Raw genomic sequence first — 22,422 nt, 5'->3', positions numbered from 1 at the left:
CCTAAATTGAATTAAGGTTCTTGAACATTGACGTACTTTACAGTAGCGTTTCGGTAGTTTTCTTTCTCATTGTAAAATAGTGGAGTCTGTTCTGGCTCTTCAACAACCCTTCTCTTTACACGTTACAGAAGATTTAAATTATAAATAGCCGCAATATCCGGTCCGTGATTGTGTTTTTAAGTCAAAACGAAAACGTTTTTATTTTGATTAAAATTTGCTGTCGCATCGCAAGCATCAAAATCTACCCCATCCGGAACTAGATGACCCTTTTTCCCTCAAACACCTAAAATGCACTATTCCAGCGGAGGTCTTATTTTTTAAGTACCCATAGTCGTTATATAGGTACACCTTTGACTCATCACGTTGTCCATTAATTATCTTCATGTTGTAGAAAATAAATCAAAATGAGTAATAAAGAACACCTTATTTTTTTCTAAAAGTTGGTTGAATTCCTCGTTCACAGCCTTAAATCCGCACTTCCCACACTTCCATTGCCCCATCCTTCAACCCAAATAACCCCATCCAATAATATTGCAGTAGTAGTTTCATTCGTTTCTAGGGTGCGTCATCAAAAATCAAAAAGGGCGGGAACGACTCACTTTTCCCCCATTTTTATACCAAAGCAACAGATTTTTATCCAAAAAGATAGCAGTAAAAATTATTTTCCTTCGTTTCTAAAGGGCATCTATCAAAACCAAAATAGGCGGGAAATAAACTTTTTTAATTAATTTAGACAATATTGAAATAAAAGGTATAATGTCAAGCACGTCTGCCTTTGATACGCATCGTGTTTCTGATAATTTTGACACAAATTAAGGGGCATATTAATTGTGCGATTTGAAGACGAAATCGTTAATTGATATTTTGCCTATATGATTGGGTAGTTTTTTCTTTTAGGGATCACCCCTTTCCGACATCATAAAAAAGCCTGGGTTTGTACCAATGCCGAAAAAACAAAGGAAATGAGTCATGTTTATCGATAGGTTGAAAATTTATATATTGTAATATTTCTTTAATTATTTTTATTATTATTTTCATTCTTAATCAATATTTATTTCAATAAAATGATGTTACGGTTTATAGATTAATTTATTTTAAATTTAAATATTACATAATTAATCTTTTTTAAAAAATGATCAATTACATTTTCCGAAAAAATTTGGTCGTGTAATAAATATTTTGATAGTGCCTTATTGCTTCGGTTATAAATTGCTAAGAAGCCTGATGTTCAAGAAAATATGAAAAAGAATAATGTATTTTTCTCTTATTAAATAATGTCGTCTCATTTTTCCACGTTCCGAAGATTTGTTCACTTAGCTATAGATTTCTCTATAATGAAATAGTGTCAAGTGCCAGAGATCTTCTTAACCACTTTCAGGCATGAATTTAGGTTTGTTAACAACGTCATCCTTTCGACAATTTTTCGAGGTTATTACACATTTTCGACGCTATTACATATTTTGGCGCTATTACACATTTTCGACGCTATTACATATTTTGGACGCGATTACATATTTTCGGCGCGCTTACATATTTTCGGCGCGCTTACATATTTGCGGCGCTATCACAGATTTTCGGCGCTATCACAGATTTTCGGCGCTATTACATACTTTCGACGCTATTACATATTTTGGGGCTATTACATACTTTCGACGCTATTACATAATTTCGTCGCTATTACATAATTTCGTCGCTATTACATAATTTCGTCGCTATTACATATTTTCGACGATATTACATACTTTCGACGCTATTACATAATTTCGTCGCTATTACATAATTTCGTCGCTATTACATATTTTCGACGATATTACATACTTTCGACGCTATTACATATTTTCGACGATATTTTAAAAAGGCTTTTACTGAGCCAAAACCTCTTTGGATGTCGCATAACTTTTTCTGTTTTTAATTTTGTTTGCCTTATTTTAGTGTATTTTGGAAAACGCTTTCGCTCGGGCTTAAAAGGCTCTTGTATACATTAAGATTTGATTATTAATTTCAATTAGTTTTTTCGGGCTGGTTACGATGGCAGAAGGTGCAAATGGCACAAAAGCAACAGCAGAGTATACTTACAGTATGGTTTTTGTATTTAAGATCTTACAAGACGGGACATTTATATGAAATGCTATCGTTATGGTACATGTCAAGTTTTATATGAAATGATATCGTTATGGTACATGTCGAAATTCATATGAAATGCTATCGTTATTGTACATGTCGAGTTAGAGGCTCTTTAAAAACAGGTGCTGACCGTTCGGGTATAGACTTCACGACAAGGACTCAGAATCTCGACCCAGAAGCTGACACTATTAAGACCATGAGATTCAGAAGGCGGTTCGCGAGACGGCACCGAAAGCTGATGGAAGAGGATTGCGTTATGGATTTGACGAGAAAAGGAGTATACGCAACATCACCCACATTTCATTTCCGAACATGCGAGATGCTTTGCAAAGGGCGGCAAGACAGGGCCAACCAAATCAAGTCAACAGCATTGATGACGTGGTTCAAGCTCTAAACAATGACAAGAAAGCGGAAAAATATAAAATATTTAAGCAAGGTAAGGTGTTTTTGAAGACTACTCTTCCGATTTTCATGACTTTGGAATTCGTGTCATTCAACATGGTCGAAACGATGACATCTCTGTTTGCCGACGGAACATTCAAAGTTACATGAGTGTTCAAACAACTAATTACTATTCATTTCGATTCTGGACCTGATCAGCATTACGTCTTCCCTTTTGTGTATGCCTTTATGGTCACCAAATCGGCAGCTGCTTATGACGAACTTCTTGCATATGTGGAGAATATCCGAATTTAATAATGACTGATTTTTAATTAGGCTTACAGAATAGTCTTCACAGATTTTTCCCACTCTGTCTGGTTGTTGGTTCCACTATTCGCAGGTATAATTTCTAAATAGCCGATCCGTTTTAAATATAGTTAATTTTCATTAATCGTAATTATTTTTCGTCGATTAGGCTATTTTCAGGAGGATTAGCGTAAGTCCTTTGGGTCCCGTTTACCGGCAAGATATTGAGATGGATGCTCAACACATGGAATCGCCGAAGCACATTATGAAAATGATAATGGCAGTCCCGCTACTTCCAGCGGCAAACATCGTGGAAGGATTACGTATAATAAGGCGTTGCATTAACCCATTACATCAACGATTGGTATTTATGGAAACATGAACTATTTAATTGTATTAATCGGCAGTTAAATTTGTTTAAATATTTTTTCTGACTTCCAAATCAAATCATTTTAGGACCAAGAAACCGTTGATTCGCTAATTAACCTTACCGATTACGTCGAAGATTATTGTATTCGAATAGTATCATCTTATGGGAGAGAGAAACGAACGAATAACGATGTAGAATCATTTCACTCCCATTTGAACAAATTATTCTGTGGTAACCATCCAAATTTTTGTAATTATTTAGGTAAAAATTCAGCACTTAATTACCATCACAGTTATAAAAAACTAGTTTTTACATTTCAGAACAATTGACAAAAATTCAGGCAAGGGAATATGCTGATTACATACAGTATATGATGTACGGAAAAAAGATAAGAACGGGCAGAAATACAAATCACCTAATTAACGACAAATGGATTAAAACTATAACTGAGCTGTTTAACAACCATGGTGATATTTAACGTTTTCTTAGACACGCGGCGTACTGCGTTAATCCAGGTCCGGCAATGCACAATCATGATGAACCAGAAAGAAATGACCCACCTAACATTAGATGGGTGGTTCCACAGAAGTTAAGACCAGCACCAGTAATAAGACAACTCGAAGTACCTGCCGGTGTTCAGGCTGCTATTGCCGGAATTCCAGCCGCCTTAGGAGCAGCACCTGCCGGTGTCCATCATGCAATTACCGCAAATCCAGCCGCCTTTGAGGCAGCACCTGCCGCTGTCCATCATGCAATCCCCGCAATTCCAGCCGCCTTTGGGGCAGCACCTGCCGGTGTCCAGCATGCATTTGTCGCAATTCAACCCGCCCTTCCGGTTGTAGTCATTGGACCAGCAATAAACAATGTTATCCCGCTTCCGGACCTAAAAAGAACCCAAAGAAACCAAGGGCTTCGAGCTTGGAAAAACACATTGACAGCATGCAGGTGTAAAAATGTATATCATAAGCATACACAGAGAGAAACCGTGACCCACCCACAAAAAGGGTCCCTCTGTACGCGTGAAAAACACAAATAAGACATTCTGGCTCAACCTCCGTCCAGAGCAGTTAAAGCTCTCAAGATCTTCTAGTGGGAAGTAACAAGACTTCGAGTGCGCGATGGACAATAACTTTTAACAAACTATGTGCCGTGCGTCGTAAAAGAACTAAGTAACTACATCAGTTAGAACTTAGTAACTACAGTAGTAATCATCATAAGGATGCAGCCACGCCACACCCTGGATCTGAGTTTTAACCCGCTAAACTAATAAGGAACTGGAGCAAGCCATCGCCAGGACGTCGTCCAAGGAGAAACAATGAGAATACCATGAGATAAGTCCTCATCTAAAATATACTTTCCTACAGTAATACGAGTAAAACGTAACGGAGTAACAATAAGAATACTTCGGTATTAACGTAACGTATAAGCCAATAAGACTTAAACACTTAATGTGTACATTAGCCACGAGTATTCCTTCCGGGAGAACATTTATGACAAGGCGATTAGAGACGGAAGGTTGAAAATTAGTACTAATTAAAACAAGAGGTGGGTTAACTCAGGAAGTAGCCAACTCAATAAATAATTGAGTACGAAACTAAAATAAGAATTTAAATAATTTAGGAAAGGTACCATTGGATGTTCTTTTAGTTAGTAACGCGTGCATGATTAGAGTTAAGTATTAATTACCAGAACTGTGCATGCCAATCATTACAAGTTAATTATTACCATTATTTTGTTATTCAAGTATTCCAAGTGTTTTTATTGTTATTATTAAATCTCGTTTAACTGTTATCGAAGACCTTGGTACCCTTATCAACATACGTAGTTAAGTTTCTAGAAATTAGAATTTAGAATATTAGATTCGCTTTTGACAACGTATAGACTAAGTCGGGAACCAGCGTGGACCAGATAAGTGGTTCTCCGAAATAACGTTGCAAATTTAGCGATTAGTTTTAAGCCATAATATGAAGGGTTTCTCAAGTTTAACTCTTGCATGAATTCAAAAATTTATGTTATGGCAGTTTTTCCCATACACCCTGTACATTCTTTGCAAATTTATGTCAGCATAGCCAACCGAAAAACCCGAGGTTGCAGTATAATGCTACAGGTACTACTATGTGGAAAATTTTTCATTTGAAAAGGCAGATATACTCAGCTTGCCATGCAAAGCGCGGTATCCTTATTAAAGAACTCAAAAGCTTTGCCGAGAAATTGCAAAAAATTTGATTGGTAAATAGTCACAACTTTTGTCGAAATCATTGGCGGAAAAAGGCTTCACACCAGTGTTGCCGAAGCTTTGGGGAATCATGGCAAAATAAGGAATAACGATGACAGTGAAACGCGATATGGAAAAATATAGCAATTTGACGAAAATGGAACTTTCAAAATGGTTTGTAGAGAAAAGTGCCATAGCGTGGAACAAAGTAATGAATTATGGGTTGATGAAAATGGCAACTTCCTCGACATAAATGGACCAGACGGTGCCTTTGTCATTGAACGTTGCTTACAAGTGAATGAATTGGGCATTGTCACAAATATTTTCAACAAAGTAGAAGACGTTTCCAAAGGCGAACATCGTCATTAACGAATCTGGATTAATTGAAACGAATGGAAAATGTTCGTATTGGGAATGCAGCGACATTTGCAAGGTTAGAGAACGTGCCATTTTTGACGTCATAGCTTTCATCAACATGGCAGCAAATGCGAGCGAGAGCGCTTTAAGTAACCTTTTTGGGTCTGATTTTGACGTTTGCTCCTTTAGAAATAAATTTTACAAAAAAACTAATGTAGCGTTGCCGTCGGATGATTCAGATTTGGAGGTTAAACTCTTCCCGTATCTTGGGCATTTCGCATATTGCTCCGAGAGCGAGGAATGCCACAGTTACTTCAGAGAATTGGCTCCGCATTTCACGGGGATTAGGAATATTATGAGCAAAATTTACTCTGTTAGAGCGTTGCAAAACGCTTTATCGACGTTGACCGACAAGATTGATCATGGAAATTATGAATCTCTCAGGAAAATTATACCAGAATTGAGAAAAATTGTTGCTACACGTGGCTTAAAAATTTCGAATGCTGATAACGAGGCGACAAAAGGCACCGAAAACGATGTAAGGCCTAGTCTCGACGAGAGTGAAATCTTGGCTTTCTACAGTAAACAATTTGCTAGGGCTGAGAGAGATACAAATGAATTTCATGATACTCCTTGCGATTGTTGCGCTAGATTATTAAGAAAATCTGATTTAAGGTCCGTAGAAAAACTAGCAAACACCTCAGTTTTTGAAAACCCTGCCAATCTCATTTTAAGAGCTGGATTGCTGTTGAAAAATCCAAACTTTAAAGAAATGGACATGGTCTTATGTCCTTACTGTTCTAAAGAATTGGGGAAAGGAAAAGTTCCAAATAGGTGTTTCCTTAATGGTTTGGGAGTTGACGTACCTCCATTGGAAATCGCTGGATTGAACATGTTTGAAAAAGCTCTAATCCAAGTTGTGAAGTCCTTTCATACTGTCGTCCGGCTAGGAACCAAATCGAACAACAACATTCACTTTGCTGCGGTGAAAGCTTTGAAAGGTAAAATCATATACCTCCCATTTCCAGTTCAAAAAAATCTCGACATGATACCGACGTCATTGCCTAAAAATCACGAATTGCACATATTGGTTAATGGCCTCCCCACCTGCGACAGAAAAATTTGGCAAAAAATAGTGCGTCTAGAAGCCTTAAAAAAAGTCATCACTGTACTGAAAAATATTAATCCCTTGTACAAACTCATTGATGCCACTCAGATCAATGAGGATTATATTTGCGGCACCGAAGAGATTGTCGATGAGCGTGAGAATTCATCAACCCCAGATGAATTGCTTAGAAGAAATGATCCCCTCGCCTTAGTGAACGACAGTCATGATGCAGTGGTTTCAAGCGAGAACGCTTCGGCCATAGATAATCAGCAAGCGGAAACGGATCAAAACGATTTTAATACGTGCGTTGGCGCTGTAGTTGATGGGTCTAATCTCTCACGAGACGACGCCTACAGAATTGTAACGCAACCAGAAGCATTGTTAAGAAAGCTTTCAAAAGATGAAGTTGAAGATCTTTACGATCACTATAAAATCCATCCGGTGAATGGTCAACCCCCGAAGGATTTGTTAGCTTCTTTCCAAATGAAGCGTGTTGGAGCCGAACCAGCTAGCTATTGGGACAGAAATTTAGAGTACATGAGCTTTGTGCACTTGTTTTCAAAGGCTCGCTACGGTAAAAGCGACGAAAGACCTTTTGGGAAAATAACAGAGACTGACTACCGCCTTTCTCGTCTCTTGAACGAAAATGCAATGTTGAGGCGAGATTATTCGTGTCTGTTCCATTTGTACCAAGAATTCGCGATGAAAGTGATAAACAGTAGTATGAATTTTGTTTTTCGCGTCAAAAAACCCATCAATGTATCAGTCGAGAACTTGATGAATCAAGTCGAATCACTCGATAAAGAGCTCGAAAGTAGTGGTCGGAGTTGGATAGGCATATCTTAACGGAATAAAGATTTCGAAATCGTTATTCCACTTACTCATGTGAAGAAGCCTATCTTCATTAACGTTTAGATCAATTTGTTCGAGCATAAATTAGTTCTGTGCAAATGTTCAGTTTTACACAACCTTTGTTTGTCATACCTACAGTTTGTTCTGGTGTAGGGGTATTCAGGGTTTTAAACTCCATAATTGTTTATGGATAAAGAAAACCATTACTTTTTATTAGAAGTAATGAATTGCTTTCTTTAAAAAACGACAAATTGTTTAAAAAGAAAAGTATCTCCAGCGAAAAATAGGCCAGTTGATTTTATGAGTAAAAACCATTTAAACTTTGTAGTTTTTACCTCTCCGAATGACGTATGTCACGGAGAGGTTCTAATTTCGACGTGTCTGTCTATCTGTCTGTGTGTGTGTCAGTCTGTAGTTATTGACTTACACCAAAGGGGACCGCGTTCGCAGTTTTCAAATCGGAGCAAACGTTTTCCCAAATTCCGGACCGCATTTACAGTTCTCGGAAATTAGGATTCCACTTACCATAGCTATTATCCATTACCTGTCTAACACCACCATCCTCTGGCCATTTGTCCTTCTCATATGGACACCGGTCTTTACCCACTGGCTTCTATAGCCCACCATCATCGGGGCTCTTTTTCCATGCCACATGGACACCAGTCTGTACACACTGGCTTCTACACACCACCATTTTCTGGTCTTTGTCCATCCCACTTGGACACCAGTCTGTACACACTGGCTTCTACACACCAACATCTTTTGGTCTTTGTCCGTCCCACATGGAACACCAGTCTGTAAACACTGGCTTCTAATCCCCACCATCTTCTGGTCTTTGTCCATCCCACATGGACACCAGTCTGCACACCTGGCTTCTACTCCATCATCATCCTTAAGGTTAAGACATACGCGGCGATCGGCCAGGGTTACGAGAAACGTCTGGCCTCCCAATGGCGGGGCTTCCACCAAAGGTTCACGCAATTGCGCTGTTCTTATCCATAACTGCGATTCGAAACCCTTATATACGACTTATTTGAGTAAGGCGAAGCAACCGGCGTATGCTTCATTTCAAACGCCAATATTAGTCAAGTCTCTCAAGAATGTTAAATTGTTCTTTTTTAAAACGATGTAACGTTCAATAAGGCGAATAACTAACGAAGAAAATATTAAATATTAATTATATTTATTTTAATATTTAAGATAATCTTGTTTCTCAATTCAATATTAGTACGGAAAAAGTTAAAAAGCAGTCTATGTTTTTGTCTGTGTGTGTCCGTCCGTTGTTACACTAGTGCGCTGCGTTAGAAGTTCGTTTTGTTTTGATGTGTAAAGAAATCCTACAGAACCATAATATTCCCTTTATCCTTAATATAAAGTGAAAATGTGGAAATATTTTTCGTAATTATGATGCATTTAAAACTTTCGAAGCTTTAAAGCTCTGTTTCATTTTGATATTCCAAAGTTTTTTTTTAATATTATTATTAGAAATGGCTTTTTATATATTACTTAAGCTATACTACATCTGTATATAGAATAATCCTTGGTTTAGTGATATCATGAAAAAAGCTAAGATCTAAACTCCGGCGGGTATATCTAGTATTACCCGCAATAGGCTTAGTGAAATAAAGTGTAAATAATTGAGACCTGAGGTGAAGTAAACTTTGGGTTTTGATTTTCGTGTCTTAAATGAAGAGACATTAACGGTTCAGAGTGATTCGAAAGTTAAATACATTCTTAAATAATCAGGTTAAGATTTTATAATAGAAGAAAAGATTATGGTGGCAATTAGATTAATAGGGCTAAGCTACAGAGTTTTTATTCTCTTTATGGTGCGCATTGACTATCAGTGCGTCCAGCTACAATTTAGCTTTGGTATTGTTTAACGTTAACACTCATGTTGGCAAACTAAGAATATTGTTGAGGTGAGACGAGACGGTAGTGTTTACACTGCTAACCAGTTGTGAATGTAACTATCAGATTATAGGGTAAACAGCTGAAGCGTAAACTTCATTTCCTGTTCTTTTTGCCATTGACTGATTTCCATGTGTCCAAGATTTATTTTTATTGGATGTAAAATGTCGTCAGCTTTACTGTAAATTCTCTATGCTTGGAATACTGCTTCAATATTTCGTAAATGTTTACTTCAAAAAAGAGAAATAATTCCATATCTAGGTAAATAACTTTGTAGTAGTAGACCTCTTGACTCGGAGAGGTAATATTTTGGTTTTCCCAACTTGTTTACACATGCTGCTGTTATTTCTACATACACGAAACGTCAAACAAAACTATTTCTTTAATATTATTCACATTCGAAAGCGCGGCGTGTTCGGTTCAGTTTGATCGTTATTGACTGCTAGTGTATAGGCGGAGTGTTACGTTGATATCGGGCGTGGGTTTCATTTCTACCATGGCCGAGGCACAGCCATCAAGTACCGTGCCGCACACTCGAAGCGTTGTATGGAATCATTACCAGCACTGTTGAAGCGACTGCGGAGGTTGTTTCGAAACAAGTCGCTAATAGCCCAGGACTTTTAGGGTTTGACCTAGAACATTTGAACATAAAGATGAAAATTGGTACATGTGTTGTTTTTGACCCAACAAAAAATATACTAAAAGTCCCCTGCTGTAGAGCGCGAGCTTTCGCCGCCATCTTGGAAAATGGCCGCCGGGAATGCCAGCTACAATGTATTCCACGTTCTTCTTCAAAAATTATGAAAATTGGTACACATTATGATTGGAATCACATGAACATCATGGCAAAATTTTACGGCTCTTTGTTCAATAGTTTGGTCGCCATATTGGAAAATGGCCGCCGTAAATGCTAGGTACAGTATATTTCACCATGTTGTTGGAAAGTTATGAAAATTGATAGGTATTGTAATCAGAGCTGTGTGAACCTCATAGTAAAATATTGAAGCCGTTAGTCAGATAGTTTGGCCGCCATGTTGGAAAATGGCCGCCATCAATGTCATTTAGATACAGTATGTGGTTCAAAAATTATGAAAATTGGTAATAATTATGTTGAAGACCGTCTAAACATCATACTTGAATATTGAAGACATGCTACTGATAGTTTGGGCGCCATCTTGGAAAATGACTGCTGGAAATGCCAAATATATTTCAAATATATAAATATTTTTGAAATTCCTATTTTGAATAGATGATTTTAATTAACGTAATAAACAACAAAAAATGGATATATCGAAGTTGAAATTATCGGCGCCATCTTTAAAAATGCCCACACGAAAATAATTGCCCAAAATTCTGAAAGAAAGAAAAGTTATTCAATGCTGTTGATTAGAGAATATGATTTAATATGGGGTTTATGCATTCTAGTGTTGTTTAATATTAGATTTTAGACAAATCTCTAGCATTTCATTCATATTCATCGTCATCCTGAAGATTTTTCATAATAATTGCATGTCAGAACCCTTGATTAGGCGCTACACCTCCCCATCATATTCCAAATTGAACCAGCGGAACCGCCGTCATGGCACACGGGATTGGCCAGCGGGCCCGAAAAACACCACTTGAGCAGGTCACGGCGAGCCCAGTCAGGAGGTGGTCGGTGACAGGGAAGGATTAAGGCAGCAGAAGACTCGAGGGGACGGGGAAGTTCTTTCCAAGCACAACAGTGCCATACGGCCCAAAACAAATAGTGTATCCGCGACCCCTAGAGGGTTGCCAATAGCGGGGGCGAGCCAAGGCAACACCTGGGTGGGGGCGAAACGGCCCAGCAAAACCTTCACGGAATGGGGCAAGGAACGGTCTGAACCAAGGGCGAACCCAAGGAACTCCCGAACCGTCACACCGAACTCGGGCCCCCTCCGCCACGACAAGTCCTTTGAATTAAAAAGGTTAAGAGAACACTTCTTTCATTTACGTGCTGTAATTGGGTGTGGTTATGATAAGGCGTGGTTTAAAGTAACGACAGATAATCAACATCTTACAAATTTGTTGCGCTTTTTTAATGACCATATTGCATCTAGGGAAGCCATAGCTGCTGCCGAAGAGAGATTTCTTTTCGCTTTTTTTAGGGTGATAATTGACACGTTATGCTTCATTTATGTAGATATTACACGTATAATGGAACCGTTGCCACATATACTGTCAAGTCCTCATTTGATCTCGCTAAGCTTCATCCAACAACCGACGCAGCAAAACTACATTTTTTCCGAGCGTATCTTCAAGTCCAACAATAGCTAGGAAACGATTTAATCCCGAAAAGTGGGGATTGGTTAGCGATCGCGAAAGTCGAAGACCCATTCACACCATTCTCCTTCCGGCATCAGATGAACTTATTCCACTCATTATTTGTACCTGCAGTCTGCAGAACATCTTGTATAAAGAACTGTGAATGTAGACGATCTGTATTAGCTTGCTGGGCAATGTGTGGTCATTTTCAAGGTATTAGCCGTAGTAAAAAATCTTCAGGATGACGATAAATATGAACGAAATGTTAAAAATGTGTCTTAAATCTAATCCTTAACGACACTAGAATGTTTATACCCCATAAAAATGGTTTTTCCTAACCAAAATCCGAGTAATATGGCAGAATTTAGGATAGTAATATTTCAGCGACCATTTTTGAAGATGGGTCGATAATTTAGACTCGAAAATAGTTATTTTTATGGCGTTTAATACGTTCATGAAAATCATCTACTCAATAAAAAAATATCTAAAATATTTATATATCCGTAATATATTTGCCATTTCTAGCAGTCATTTTTGAAGATGGAGCCCAAACTATCAGTAGCACGACTTCAATATTCAAGTATGATGTTAAGACGGTCTTTAACATAATTATTACCAATTTTCATAATTTTTGAACCATATACTCTATCTTAATGACATTGATGGCGGTCATTTTCCAACATGGCGGCCAAACTATCTGACTAATGGCTTCAATATTTTACTATGAGGTTCGTACAGCTCTGTTTGTAATACCTATCAATTTTCATAATTTTCCAACAACATGGTGAAATATACTGTACCTATCATTCACGGCGGCCATTTTCCAATATGGCGACCAAACTATTGAACACAGAGCTTTAAAATTTTGCCAAGATGTTCATGTGGTTCCAATCATAATGTGTACCAATTTTCATAATTTTTGAAGAAGAACGTGGAATACATTGTATCTGTAATTCCCGGCGGCCATTTTCCAAGATGGCGGCGAAAGCTCGCGCTCTACAGCAGGGGACTTTAAGTATAATTTTTGTTGGGTCAAAAACAACACATGTACCAATTTTCATCTTTATGTTCAAATGTTCTAGGTCAAGCCCTTTTTCGGCCTATCTGTCCTGGCCTACTAGTCAGTGATCGAAAGGTTACAAGGGTACGAATATTGTTTGATGTTGTCTTTTAAACCTACGTACAAAGTGCAGAGATCTAAGTTCCATTAGACTGGAAACATTTAACCAGAGTTTTCTGTGCTTGTCTTGCGCAGAAGACGCGCACCGAAGTCTTTCCTTTACACATCAATATAATTTGTCGCTTACGGTAAAGGAAAACGTCTAAATTAGGTTTTTTTATACATTCGATGAAGCTTATAAAATAATGAGCATTTCAAATTTACACCATTTGCCCTAATCACCAAGCAATAATATTAAATAATATTAGATGAAATAGGTTTCCTTAGCGGCCACTGCGCTATAAGAATCTGTGAACTCAACGGCAAACCGGGGTCTATCTCTATTGTACGAATCCGTCCAAGAATAATAGTCGTCCAACAGGGATAGTCTACTGAGAGGTCAATAAACTGTACCTCCACAAGTTCCGTCGTAAGATACTAGAAACCACCTCGTGTTATCGGGTTCTAATCCAACAACGCGTCCCAGAGAAGGGCATTCCAGACCAACCCTAGGTTAGATTAGGACCAGACAAGACAATTGTGTTTTTGGGTACTCCTTAGATGAAGGAATATTCTTTTTCACACCTTTCATTGTACGACTATCTCATGTAATGTGACTAACATTATGTATGTACCACACTTCAAAGGAAGAAAGTAGCAGTAGCACCAATGTTTCGTCATATGAGCATGAATAACCTTTAACCTCAAATGTTATTCCGTCTATTTTGATCTAAATGAACATTGGCACGCAATAAGCACATTCTTAAAATGCTTCCATAATGTTCCGCCAACTATTGAATTCAATAATAGAAATGCGAAGAGGCAATGTAGGAAAAGCTTCATTCTCTTAATCTCTCATTCGGGAAACTCAAGCTTCATCAAACATTGCTGACTGGGCATGTCTATCATTATCCTCAATGGCCAACGAACATGTTTCTCTGTACAATGGTACATAGGTTTGCTTATTGTGTGACGTTACATGGACATCCGGTTTATTGAATTAATTTACTGACGTCGCACCGTATAGATATTGGCAATTACAATGGATAATGCCTCGAACAACGAGAGATTCACCAAAGAGCTTGAAAAACGAAGTGACACTTTAGGGCTCAGATTCAACGGCGGACATCGCATTCGGTGCGTGGCGCATGTTATACACTTATGTGTATGTGCTATACTTGATCATCATAAAACAACACCAAAGCACGATAGCGAAGTCGATTATGGACCGGATGACGAATCCCTTATCAGCACTAATGCTAATACAATTGGTACCAGTGTTGCAAAGGTAAATACAAGTGCCAATCGTTTAGGCTTAATGAACTGTCAAGGAATTTATTGTGAATGAACAAGTGTCCTTCTTGAAAGGAGTAGCCTACTATTGCATTGTCTCTTGTACAATGAAGGTCTCAAGACAGATGTTTTGTTGTGGAATTGATTTATTAAGGTCTTTTCCATTTGAAAATGCACTTAGTTAGGACATTTTATCCATTAATTCTACCATCGTTCAAATGGTCTGTCGGTTTGAGACCAAATGGACAAAATTTAGAAACCGTGCATATTTGGTCTATGGTAAATTGAAATTAGATATGTATGTAACATATTACAATATGTTACGTAGATATTAACATTATTCAATTTAGGCCAAATATGCAGGGATTTAAAAAATATGTCCAACACTACTCATTAAGTCGTTATTATAAATAGATTCGAGCTACGGTTTTGAAGATTCGATTATCCAACCTTAAAGAGGAATCATTACATCAGTTGAATATTAATAATGGTTTGGGTGATGTTAAAATGGTACTTGACGTCAAAACAAGGTGGAATTCAACTGCTTTCATGCTAGAAAGGGCACTACGTTTAAAAGCAGTAACTTGAAATGTTATGGTCTATTCCTGCTTTCAACTAGACAAATGATATTTTTTCTATTTCAGTCGCTTCAGACGCTAACACAAACTGACAACGACCTCGAAACGTTTCATATGACAGAAACGGAATGGGAAAACATTGAATACTTCGTGAATGCGTTAAAAGTAACATACATGACTTTTATACATCACTGCGAGAAATAATTGGTTTAAAAAACAATGAATATTTTTGATCTTAAAGAATTTCACAGTAGCAACTCAGCGAATATCTGCAGCGAAATATCCAACCATTTCACTCCTCATGCCAATATATCACTGGCTATTGAAGAAACTAGAGTCGGCAATTGAGGATAGTAATGGTCCGCTAAAAGAAGCTTGTATATTGGCCCAAAAAAATTATTGAACTACGAAGAGTTGTCGAATACGGCAGCGACCTGGATCGCAGTAGGTGAGAAATGAAGCTGCTTGTTCGACCACTTATGGGTTCATAATGCTTATACATATTCTACTGCCTATATACGTCTTTATTATTTGAGATCAATAGTTTTATAACGTTTCTGCAATTATTTAGCATGACAAAAAGTTCATTGCGCAACATTAATCTTCTTCGTGTTATGTCTCCCTAAAAAAAATTGTGATTCGCTATAGTTTTAGATCCAACGTTAAAGCTGGATTTCTTCAAAGCCAATTACAATAAGACCAAATTAAAACAAATTAAAGATACTGTACTAAACGTTTACAACGAGTATTATGACTCGAGGAGCGAACCAGTGGAGAGCGCGGTAACAGAGGGCATGAATGATTTATATTCCGTGTATCCGAAACGTCCCAAGAGACTCGTACAAGGGGCGGAGCTACTTAAATATTTTAAAGACAACCTTCTCCCACCTCAAACAAACATTCTTCAATGGTTGAAGGTATGTGGTATGTTTTTCAACCTTCAACTATAAGTACAGTGGAACTTGGGTGGTGAAATACTACAGACTTGTAATTGCGACAAAGCTAGTTTCTGGTAATTTCAGGTGAAATTGGCTTGTAGTGACCATTAAACAAGTGTATATTTTCATATTTCATCTAGACAAATGAAATGAACTACCCCACCGTCAGCAAAATGGCCAGAGATTATCTTTGTATTCAAGGCTCATCGGTTGCCGCCGAAAGAACTTTTTCTGGAGGAACAAATCTAGTTGCTCCAAAACGAGGTTCATTGAAACCTGACATTATTTCCGCAATGATGTGTCTGAAATCGTGGTGGACGTAATTATATATGCTTAATCTTAATATTATGTACCGGCAAATAAATTGTTGTATTGGCAAAGGATGTTCCGGTGTAGTTACGTTTTTACATAGTATCTTACGCAACATTAAGGAATCTATCGGATCGGTATGCTGGAACACCTATAGTTTTGAAGACTGTTTTGATCCATTAAATATAAGAAAACGAGCAGCGCATGCTCAATATTTGGGCAGGTACTTGCGATAAAGGCACCAATTCTTAAAGGGATAGTGAAGGAAGACAATGAGTTATTTTGAAAAACCGTTAAAATATGCGTCATATACATTACAACTCGCGGAAACGTACTCGTTACTTTAAAATTAGTGTTTATCTTTGCTGTTCCGCGCGTTACGCCCAACTCCATTTTGTATATAAGTAGCAGCAAAGGACGTCAGTACATTTTTGTTAGGTTTCAGCCCTCCATTTTGAAAAGATGGTGGTTAATTGAACCACAAAGGCCATAAAACGCGTCTATAGGACGTAGGTAACCAGTTGGCTAAATATTAGTGAAATAATAATATGTTTTACATTAATGGTCGCCATTGTCAAGATGACCACGTGCCTACTATTTAAGAGTAACCCCTTTCAAAATTTCAGCCTTTTGGTTAAAATGGTTGGGACTGGGCGTTGATCATCTGAATTTTCACTTATATAGATATAGATATAGATTTCGCTAGAGAAATGCTTTTTCTACAAGCAATCAGTCAACCTTCTAGCAAAAGCGATAAAAATTCATCGTCCGCTGATTGGTGACTGCACTCCTGTGTGTCGACTCGAGCAATTATATATACGGCAACTTCTTTACAAAATGGTACAAGACTTAACGTGCTGAAATCGTGACCTTTACAATTAATTACAAATGAACATGAACGTTTTAGTGAGTTATCTTAATGTTTTCACGCATACTTTGGCGGCTTTATTCGACCAAAAATAACGTGTTGTCCTTCTTCCTACACGGAGCCGAAGTATATACACCAAATATTAGTCATTTTTCACATTTAATGAAAAGGGTGATCAACATTCCGAATAATTTCGTGATTAATTTTCCCAAAGCGTTCTAATAAAACCTAATTGTTTATTGTTCAATAAAATAGGCCTTATTTACAAATAAATACCTAATCCAGGTATATCTGTTACAGGAACTCATGTTTTTATTTCTTGTTTGTTTATGAAGCACAAGGAATTAAATATTGAAAGGAACCTTATATTTACTCCTAAATAAGATAAGGGTTGGTCGTGTTTATCCAAATAAATATTGTTTATGAACATAGTGGGATAGAACCGTTTTCTACATTGTCGATATATGTGAAAATTCTTGCTAATAGCGAGGGTACTTCATTTATGTCTATCTATATGTTCATGTATATTGTCCTCGTTATTCTGTGAACAATCTTAGATAATTTATATCCTATTCCGAGCACTGCTCGAAAGCAATTTGGCTACTTTCATGGGCCACATACGAGGAGCAAAGGATTACTGGAATAAGGTTCAAAAACGTGTTCTAGCTATGGTTAGAGAGTATGGATCCCCAACATGGTTGCTGACGTTCAATCCCGCCGAATACGATGATATCAAACTTCACGAGCACCTAAGAAAAGTGAATGCCGACGTATCAGCAATAGAATTAATGGCAGTAACTGAACTATTAAACATTGATCCTCTTACCGTCAGCCAGCATTTTCACAAAAAAGTGAGATCGCTTCTCAACAACTTTGTGCTCTGTAAGGAAAATCCGGTTCTGGGGCAGATAGCTCACCATTTTGTGCGCGTTGAATACCGGTCTCGAGGTTTAGCCCACTACCATTGCTTGCTTTGGGTCAAGGGCGCTCCTATAATTGGTTCTTCCTTGCCGAAAGATATTTTGGAGTAGGTGCAAAAGCATGTCTCGTGTACAATTCCAAACGGAGCTGATAGTCCGGAACTTCATCGCCTAGTCAAAAAATTTCAAGCACATAAATGCTGTACCAGTTGTTACCGAGAGGTAAAGAGTGGAAACAAGGAAGTGAAAGTGTTTCGTTACGGTTTCCCCCGGAACGTTACACACGTTGCGACTTATAATTCCACTGAATCAGTAACTCGCCACCGAAAAATGAAAAACCGTCAAAAACGCCTGTATGATTTACATAGAAAAGAAAACGAAGTTTTCATAAATTACTACAACCCGGCATTGCTTTTGGCTTCTAAAGCCAACATAGATGTGCAATTTGTCGCGGATGACACTGAGATAGAGGCGAGATATGTCACGGGGTACGTGACAAAAGGTGACCGGGCTGAAATGGATGGGTCCTTCGCCGTGTTGGGGCACGATAGTTTGTCTAAAAAACTATTTGCTTCTGGGTTAAAATCTCTAACAAATAAATCTGTCGGCATCTACGAAGCGCTCGACTTCATGATGGGTCAAAAATTGTACCAAATGTCCGACACCACACGATTTATTAACACGAATGTAAAAGAAAAACGATCCAAGGTGTTGAAAGGATTCGCGGAGCTTGCCCGCTTGAGAGAAAATGATCCCACGAGCAAGGAAACTTGCCAAAAGGGTTTCGTGGACGACAAATACCCCAATCGACCAGATAGTCTGGAAAACGTGAGCTTGTACGAGTTTGGACGATTTTATGACTCCATTTAGTACATAGAGTGTGCGAAAAAAAATTAAAATGGGACTGGGTTTGATGAGACGGAGAATGAAACCGTACATCATAGAGCACTACATTCATGAGCCGAAGGAAGAAGAAGAGCAGTATTGTCACGCTTTACTCATTTTGTTTAAACCGTGGAGAGATGAAGCCGAATTGTTAGGCGACTTTCAAACGTACGCCGAGGCTTTCAAAACCTCTCTGCCTGAGATCATGGACGGTGAATTAAAGAGGACCAGTAATGGGAGGGTTTTTTTGCTCCCGTACATCAATCAGGCGATATCGTCGTTCAAGGCCACCAAAGCAAAATCAAAATGGCGCGCGTGTTTAAGTCGCTGAGGGTTGAAACGCGAACAAAAAAGCCGAAAAACGTTCCTCACCAGGAACATACCTATTGTAAAAGGTATGTATTACAAAAATATTGTACTACTTTATAATTTCAAATCAAATTTAGTACATTTTAAACCGTTTATAAGGGACTAAACTACATTATTTACAATCAATTGCGCTAAGCCTTGGTTGTTTATATTTCTTAATATTTATTTTCATAATCTCTCTCTTGCTCTCTTCACTGTTGTTGTAAAATTTGCAGACCCGAAAATAAATTAGAAGACTTAGAAATCAATGAAAACATAGAATTTGAGCTAAGTGTTCCCCAGCCAGAAACTAAGTACATTACAAGTGTCGCAGCAAAATTCCAGCAACCATACCTGTTGGTAGAAGAAATTTCAACAGTAGTAAAATCCCCGACGAAGAAAAAAATCAAAACATACGGAGCCCCCAAGCAAAGTATGTCTTAGTTTATGAGACAGTCTAATTCAGATTGCAGCCTAAGTTTAAATGCAATAATTAACAGGAATTTCAAAAGAAGGGTTTCAAAATGCAGTTGTTGAAAGCTTTAAAAAGCTGTCTAATTTGGAAAAATCTGCCAAAAATTACGCAGAACTTGGTCTCATTATGAAAGAGCTAGGCGGGGTGGCTGTCGACTGAAAAAATGCATTTTGGGAAGAAGGCTATGAAGTTCTCAGTGAAATAACAATCAGGGAGTCCAAAGGATTTTGGAGCGTAGCTCAGCGTTTGCAATCTAATGAACATTTCCTTAAGGAAACCATATCTTATTTATCTTTGTTAGCTCCACCGGTAAGATGTTTTAGTTAACCTTTTATTATTTAAAAATTGACAATTTTTATATTAATTCTACTAGATTTTTATGTGCCTAAATTATAATCTTCGAAAATATTGTGCTGCGGAGCTACTTCGCTTATTGCTAAATAATTTAGAATTACATGTTGAAAGAGGAGAAGCCGAAGGCAAAAGAGAGTTGGATACTAAGGTGACCACAGATAATCCTGGCAAAACTGACCCAAAATAAACTCTTAGGAAACTTCAAATATTATATTACGTCGCTGGTTCTACTGTGAATGCAGTTTGCAAGAACAGGATAGTTTTAGATTATAATCTTAGAGAAAATCTATCTATAAAGGGATCCCGAGATGAAATAAGAAAGTACATAACCAATGAATTACCAAGTTTGGAAGTAACCGATTGGGTTTCATCAAATAATCGTGGTGGACTACTTTACGTTACAAAAGACACATTCCTTTTCTTTACAAAGATAGATAGTATGGTAGATGTGTATTACAATGGCACCGCTCTAATTGAGAATAATCCGAGGAGGAGAGAAAATGCCAGAGATAAGATCATTCAAAATGATTTTATGAAAAAAAGTTGGCATAATTTGTTAGAACTTTCTAAAGTGCCACATGACAAGGAAGGTGTCATTTTAAAAATATTAGTTGAAAGCTACCTTAAATTAAGGGGAAATGGCTTACAACTTTATTTGCGTGCCAAATATTTCGGAAAAAAATCAAAAACAAAGATCGCAGGCAAGCTTGCGAAAAGGTTTGGAGCAAATTAAAGGGAAAACGACTGCGGCTGGTAAATCCAAAGGTGAACATTTCACTGTTGTTAAAAAAGACTTAACACTGCCTCTCAAAGTGAAGGGAATTGTACATGAGGGTTGTGATGTTTACTTAGTTTAAAGAATGTCTGTGATAATAAGTAATTAAGCTTAGGAAAAAAGATCTCAACAAAATAAGTCAATATTCAATACTGGTTTTATTCCTAAAATTGTAACATTTTTTTATATAATTAATAAAGTTTTGTGTTAAAATATTTAGTAACCCTTATTTATCAACTAGAGTATTTCCAGTTTGCGGGCTATTATAATTCCATCCAAATCTTTGAAACGATCAACATTTTGCGCAAAATGTAAAACATCAGGGTTGTTGTTACCTCCACACGAACCACGCTGTTTACCAAATTCCTGCTCCAAACAATCCTGATTTAGATGGTTAGTAAGCACAAACTTGGCATTTTTCCCTAATAAAAATCGTACTATTGCTGGAACTGATTTGGCTGAAAGAAATTAACAAATTTAAATGATTGTAGTGTGACTTTTAGGTTAATATATTTTTTACCTGTCATTTGAAAACCCTCAACAGTCTCACGACTTAGGGTCATTTTTTCCTTTCCGCTGCAGTAACAGACTTAGGCAAGTGGTCCACTTCAGTTTGCCAATCCTGGAAATACTTCAGGAAAGGTCCTTCAAGCCACTAAAAAAATGTTATTAATAAAATTCGTAGTGATGTGAAAACTAAATTATTACTACCTCTAATCTCTCATCATTTGCGCTACAAAAGGGAAGCAAGTTTGGATTTCGCTTGAATATTCCCTCTTTTAAATTTCTTGTATTCATGCAGTCGAAAAATTTGTTCATAATTCTGATTAATTTCACGGTTTCAAAGCATGTATCTCCAAATTCTAATTCTAAACCATTAGCCACTGCGTCACTAAAAACTTGAGCGGCGAGACCTACTCGCATCCTAGAGTGTGAATCTAAAAAAACGTGGTCCCGCGTGAGTTTTGGAACCAGTTTTACAGTGCGTTGACGGTCGGAGTCATATAAATTTAGTATGTGGGTCCACTGAATTGGTTTTCCATTTTTGATCAGATTTTTAGTTTTAGTGTGGAAGTTGCTGTTGCTCATCCCATTTCTAGCGGTCTTCAAAATGTGGGGGATCACATATAAAAAATACCGCCCTTTCTTCATCACAGGCGTACAAATTTTTCCAAGAAAATCCATCTTCAACAAAATTACGAAACATTTTCCTGTTGGTACTGGCCCCATCTGCTATAACAATTAATACTTTAATACCATAAAATTCTAGCTTTGATATGGCTTCAGAATTTATTCTGTGAAGATTATCGGTGTTCATGTCTTTGCAGGGGAAATATGCAAGTGGGAACTTAAAATTTCCGGTAATACTTATCATTATTTGAAGCACGTGTGTTGCTACTTCTGGTAAATCGTTGTTCAGATTTCTTATTTTTAAAATTTCATTTCCGGTATCATCCAAGTTGCTAAAGCCAACCAGTTCACCTGTATTTGCTTGATAAATTATATCTTCCTTAATTTTCATTTCGTCTAATATGACAGAAACATATTGCTGATGTTCTTCAGGGCAAGCTTTGAAAAGCATTGCAGCTGCCTGAACTAAACTTTCATTAAGC

The 22,422-nt window shown here is 37.5% G+C and overlaps 1 protein-coding gene and 1 long non-coding RNA gene across 2 annotated transcripts; one reads left to right on the top strand and one right to left on the bottom strand.

The window, feature by feature from the left end:
• Positions 1-19,097: 19,097 nt before the first annotated feature.
• Positions 19,098-19,884, top strand: LOC149584014 (uncharacterized). Its single transcript, XM_089863426.1, has 3 exons — positions 19,098-19,252; positions 19,442-19,638; positions 19,706-19,884. Exons 1-3 carry the CDS (start codon positions 19,164-19,166, stop codon positions 19,837-19,839), a joined length of 420 nt encoding a protein of 139 aa, XP_089719552.1. The 5' UTR covers positions 19,098-19,163; the 3' UTR covers positions 19,840-19,884.
• Positions 19,885-21,046: 1,162 nt separating this feature from the next.
• Positions 21,047-22,083, bottom strand: LOC149584013 (uncharacterized). The gene is made up of 2 exons (XR_016380394.1): positions 21,330-22,083; positions 21,047-21,267 (listed from the first exon to the last, which is right to left on the bottom strand). It is a non-coding gene; the product is annotated as an uncharacterized LOC149584013 (long non-coding RNA).
• Positions 22,084-22,422: the final 339 nt, after the last annotated feature.

The sequence above is a fragment of the Phalangium opilio genome, unplaced genomic scaffold (assembly GCF_054372755.1).
Source record: "Phalangium opilio isolate 3A_F unplaced genomic scaffold, DU_Popi_V2 ptg001170l_1, whole genome shotgun sequence".
Taxonomy (NCBI): domain Eukaryota; kingdom Metazoa; phylum Arthropoda; class Arachnida; order Opiliones; family Phalangiidae; genus Phalangium; species Phalangium opilio.
This window is presented reverse-complemented; position numbering and strand designations above follow the sequence as displayed.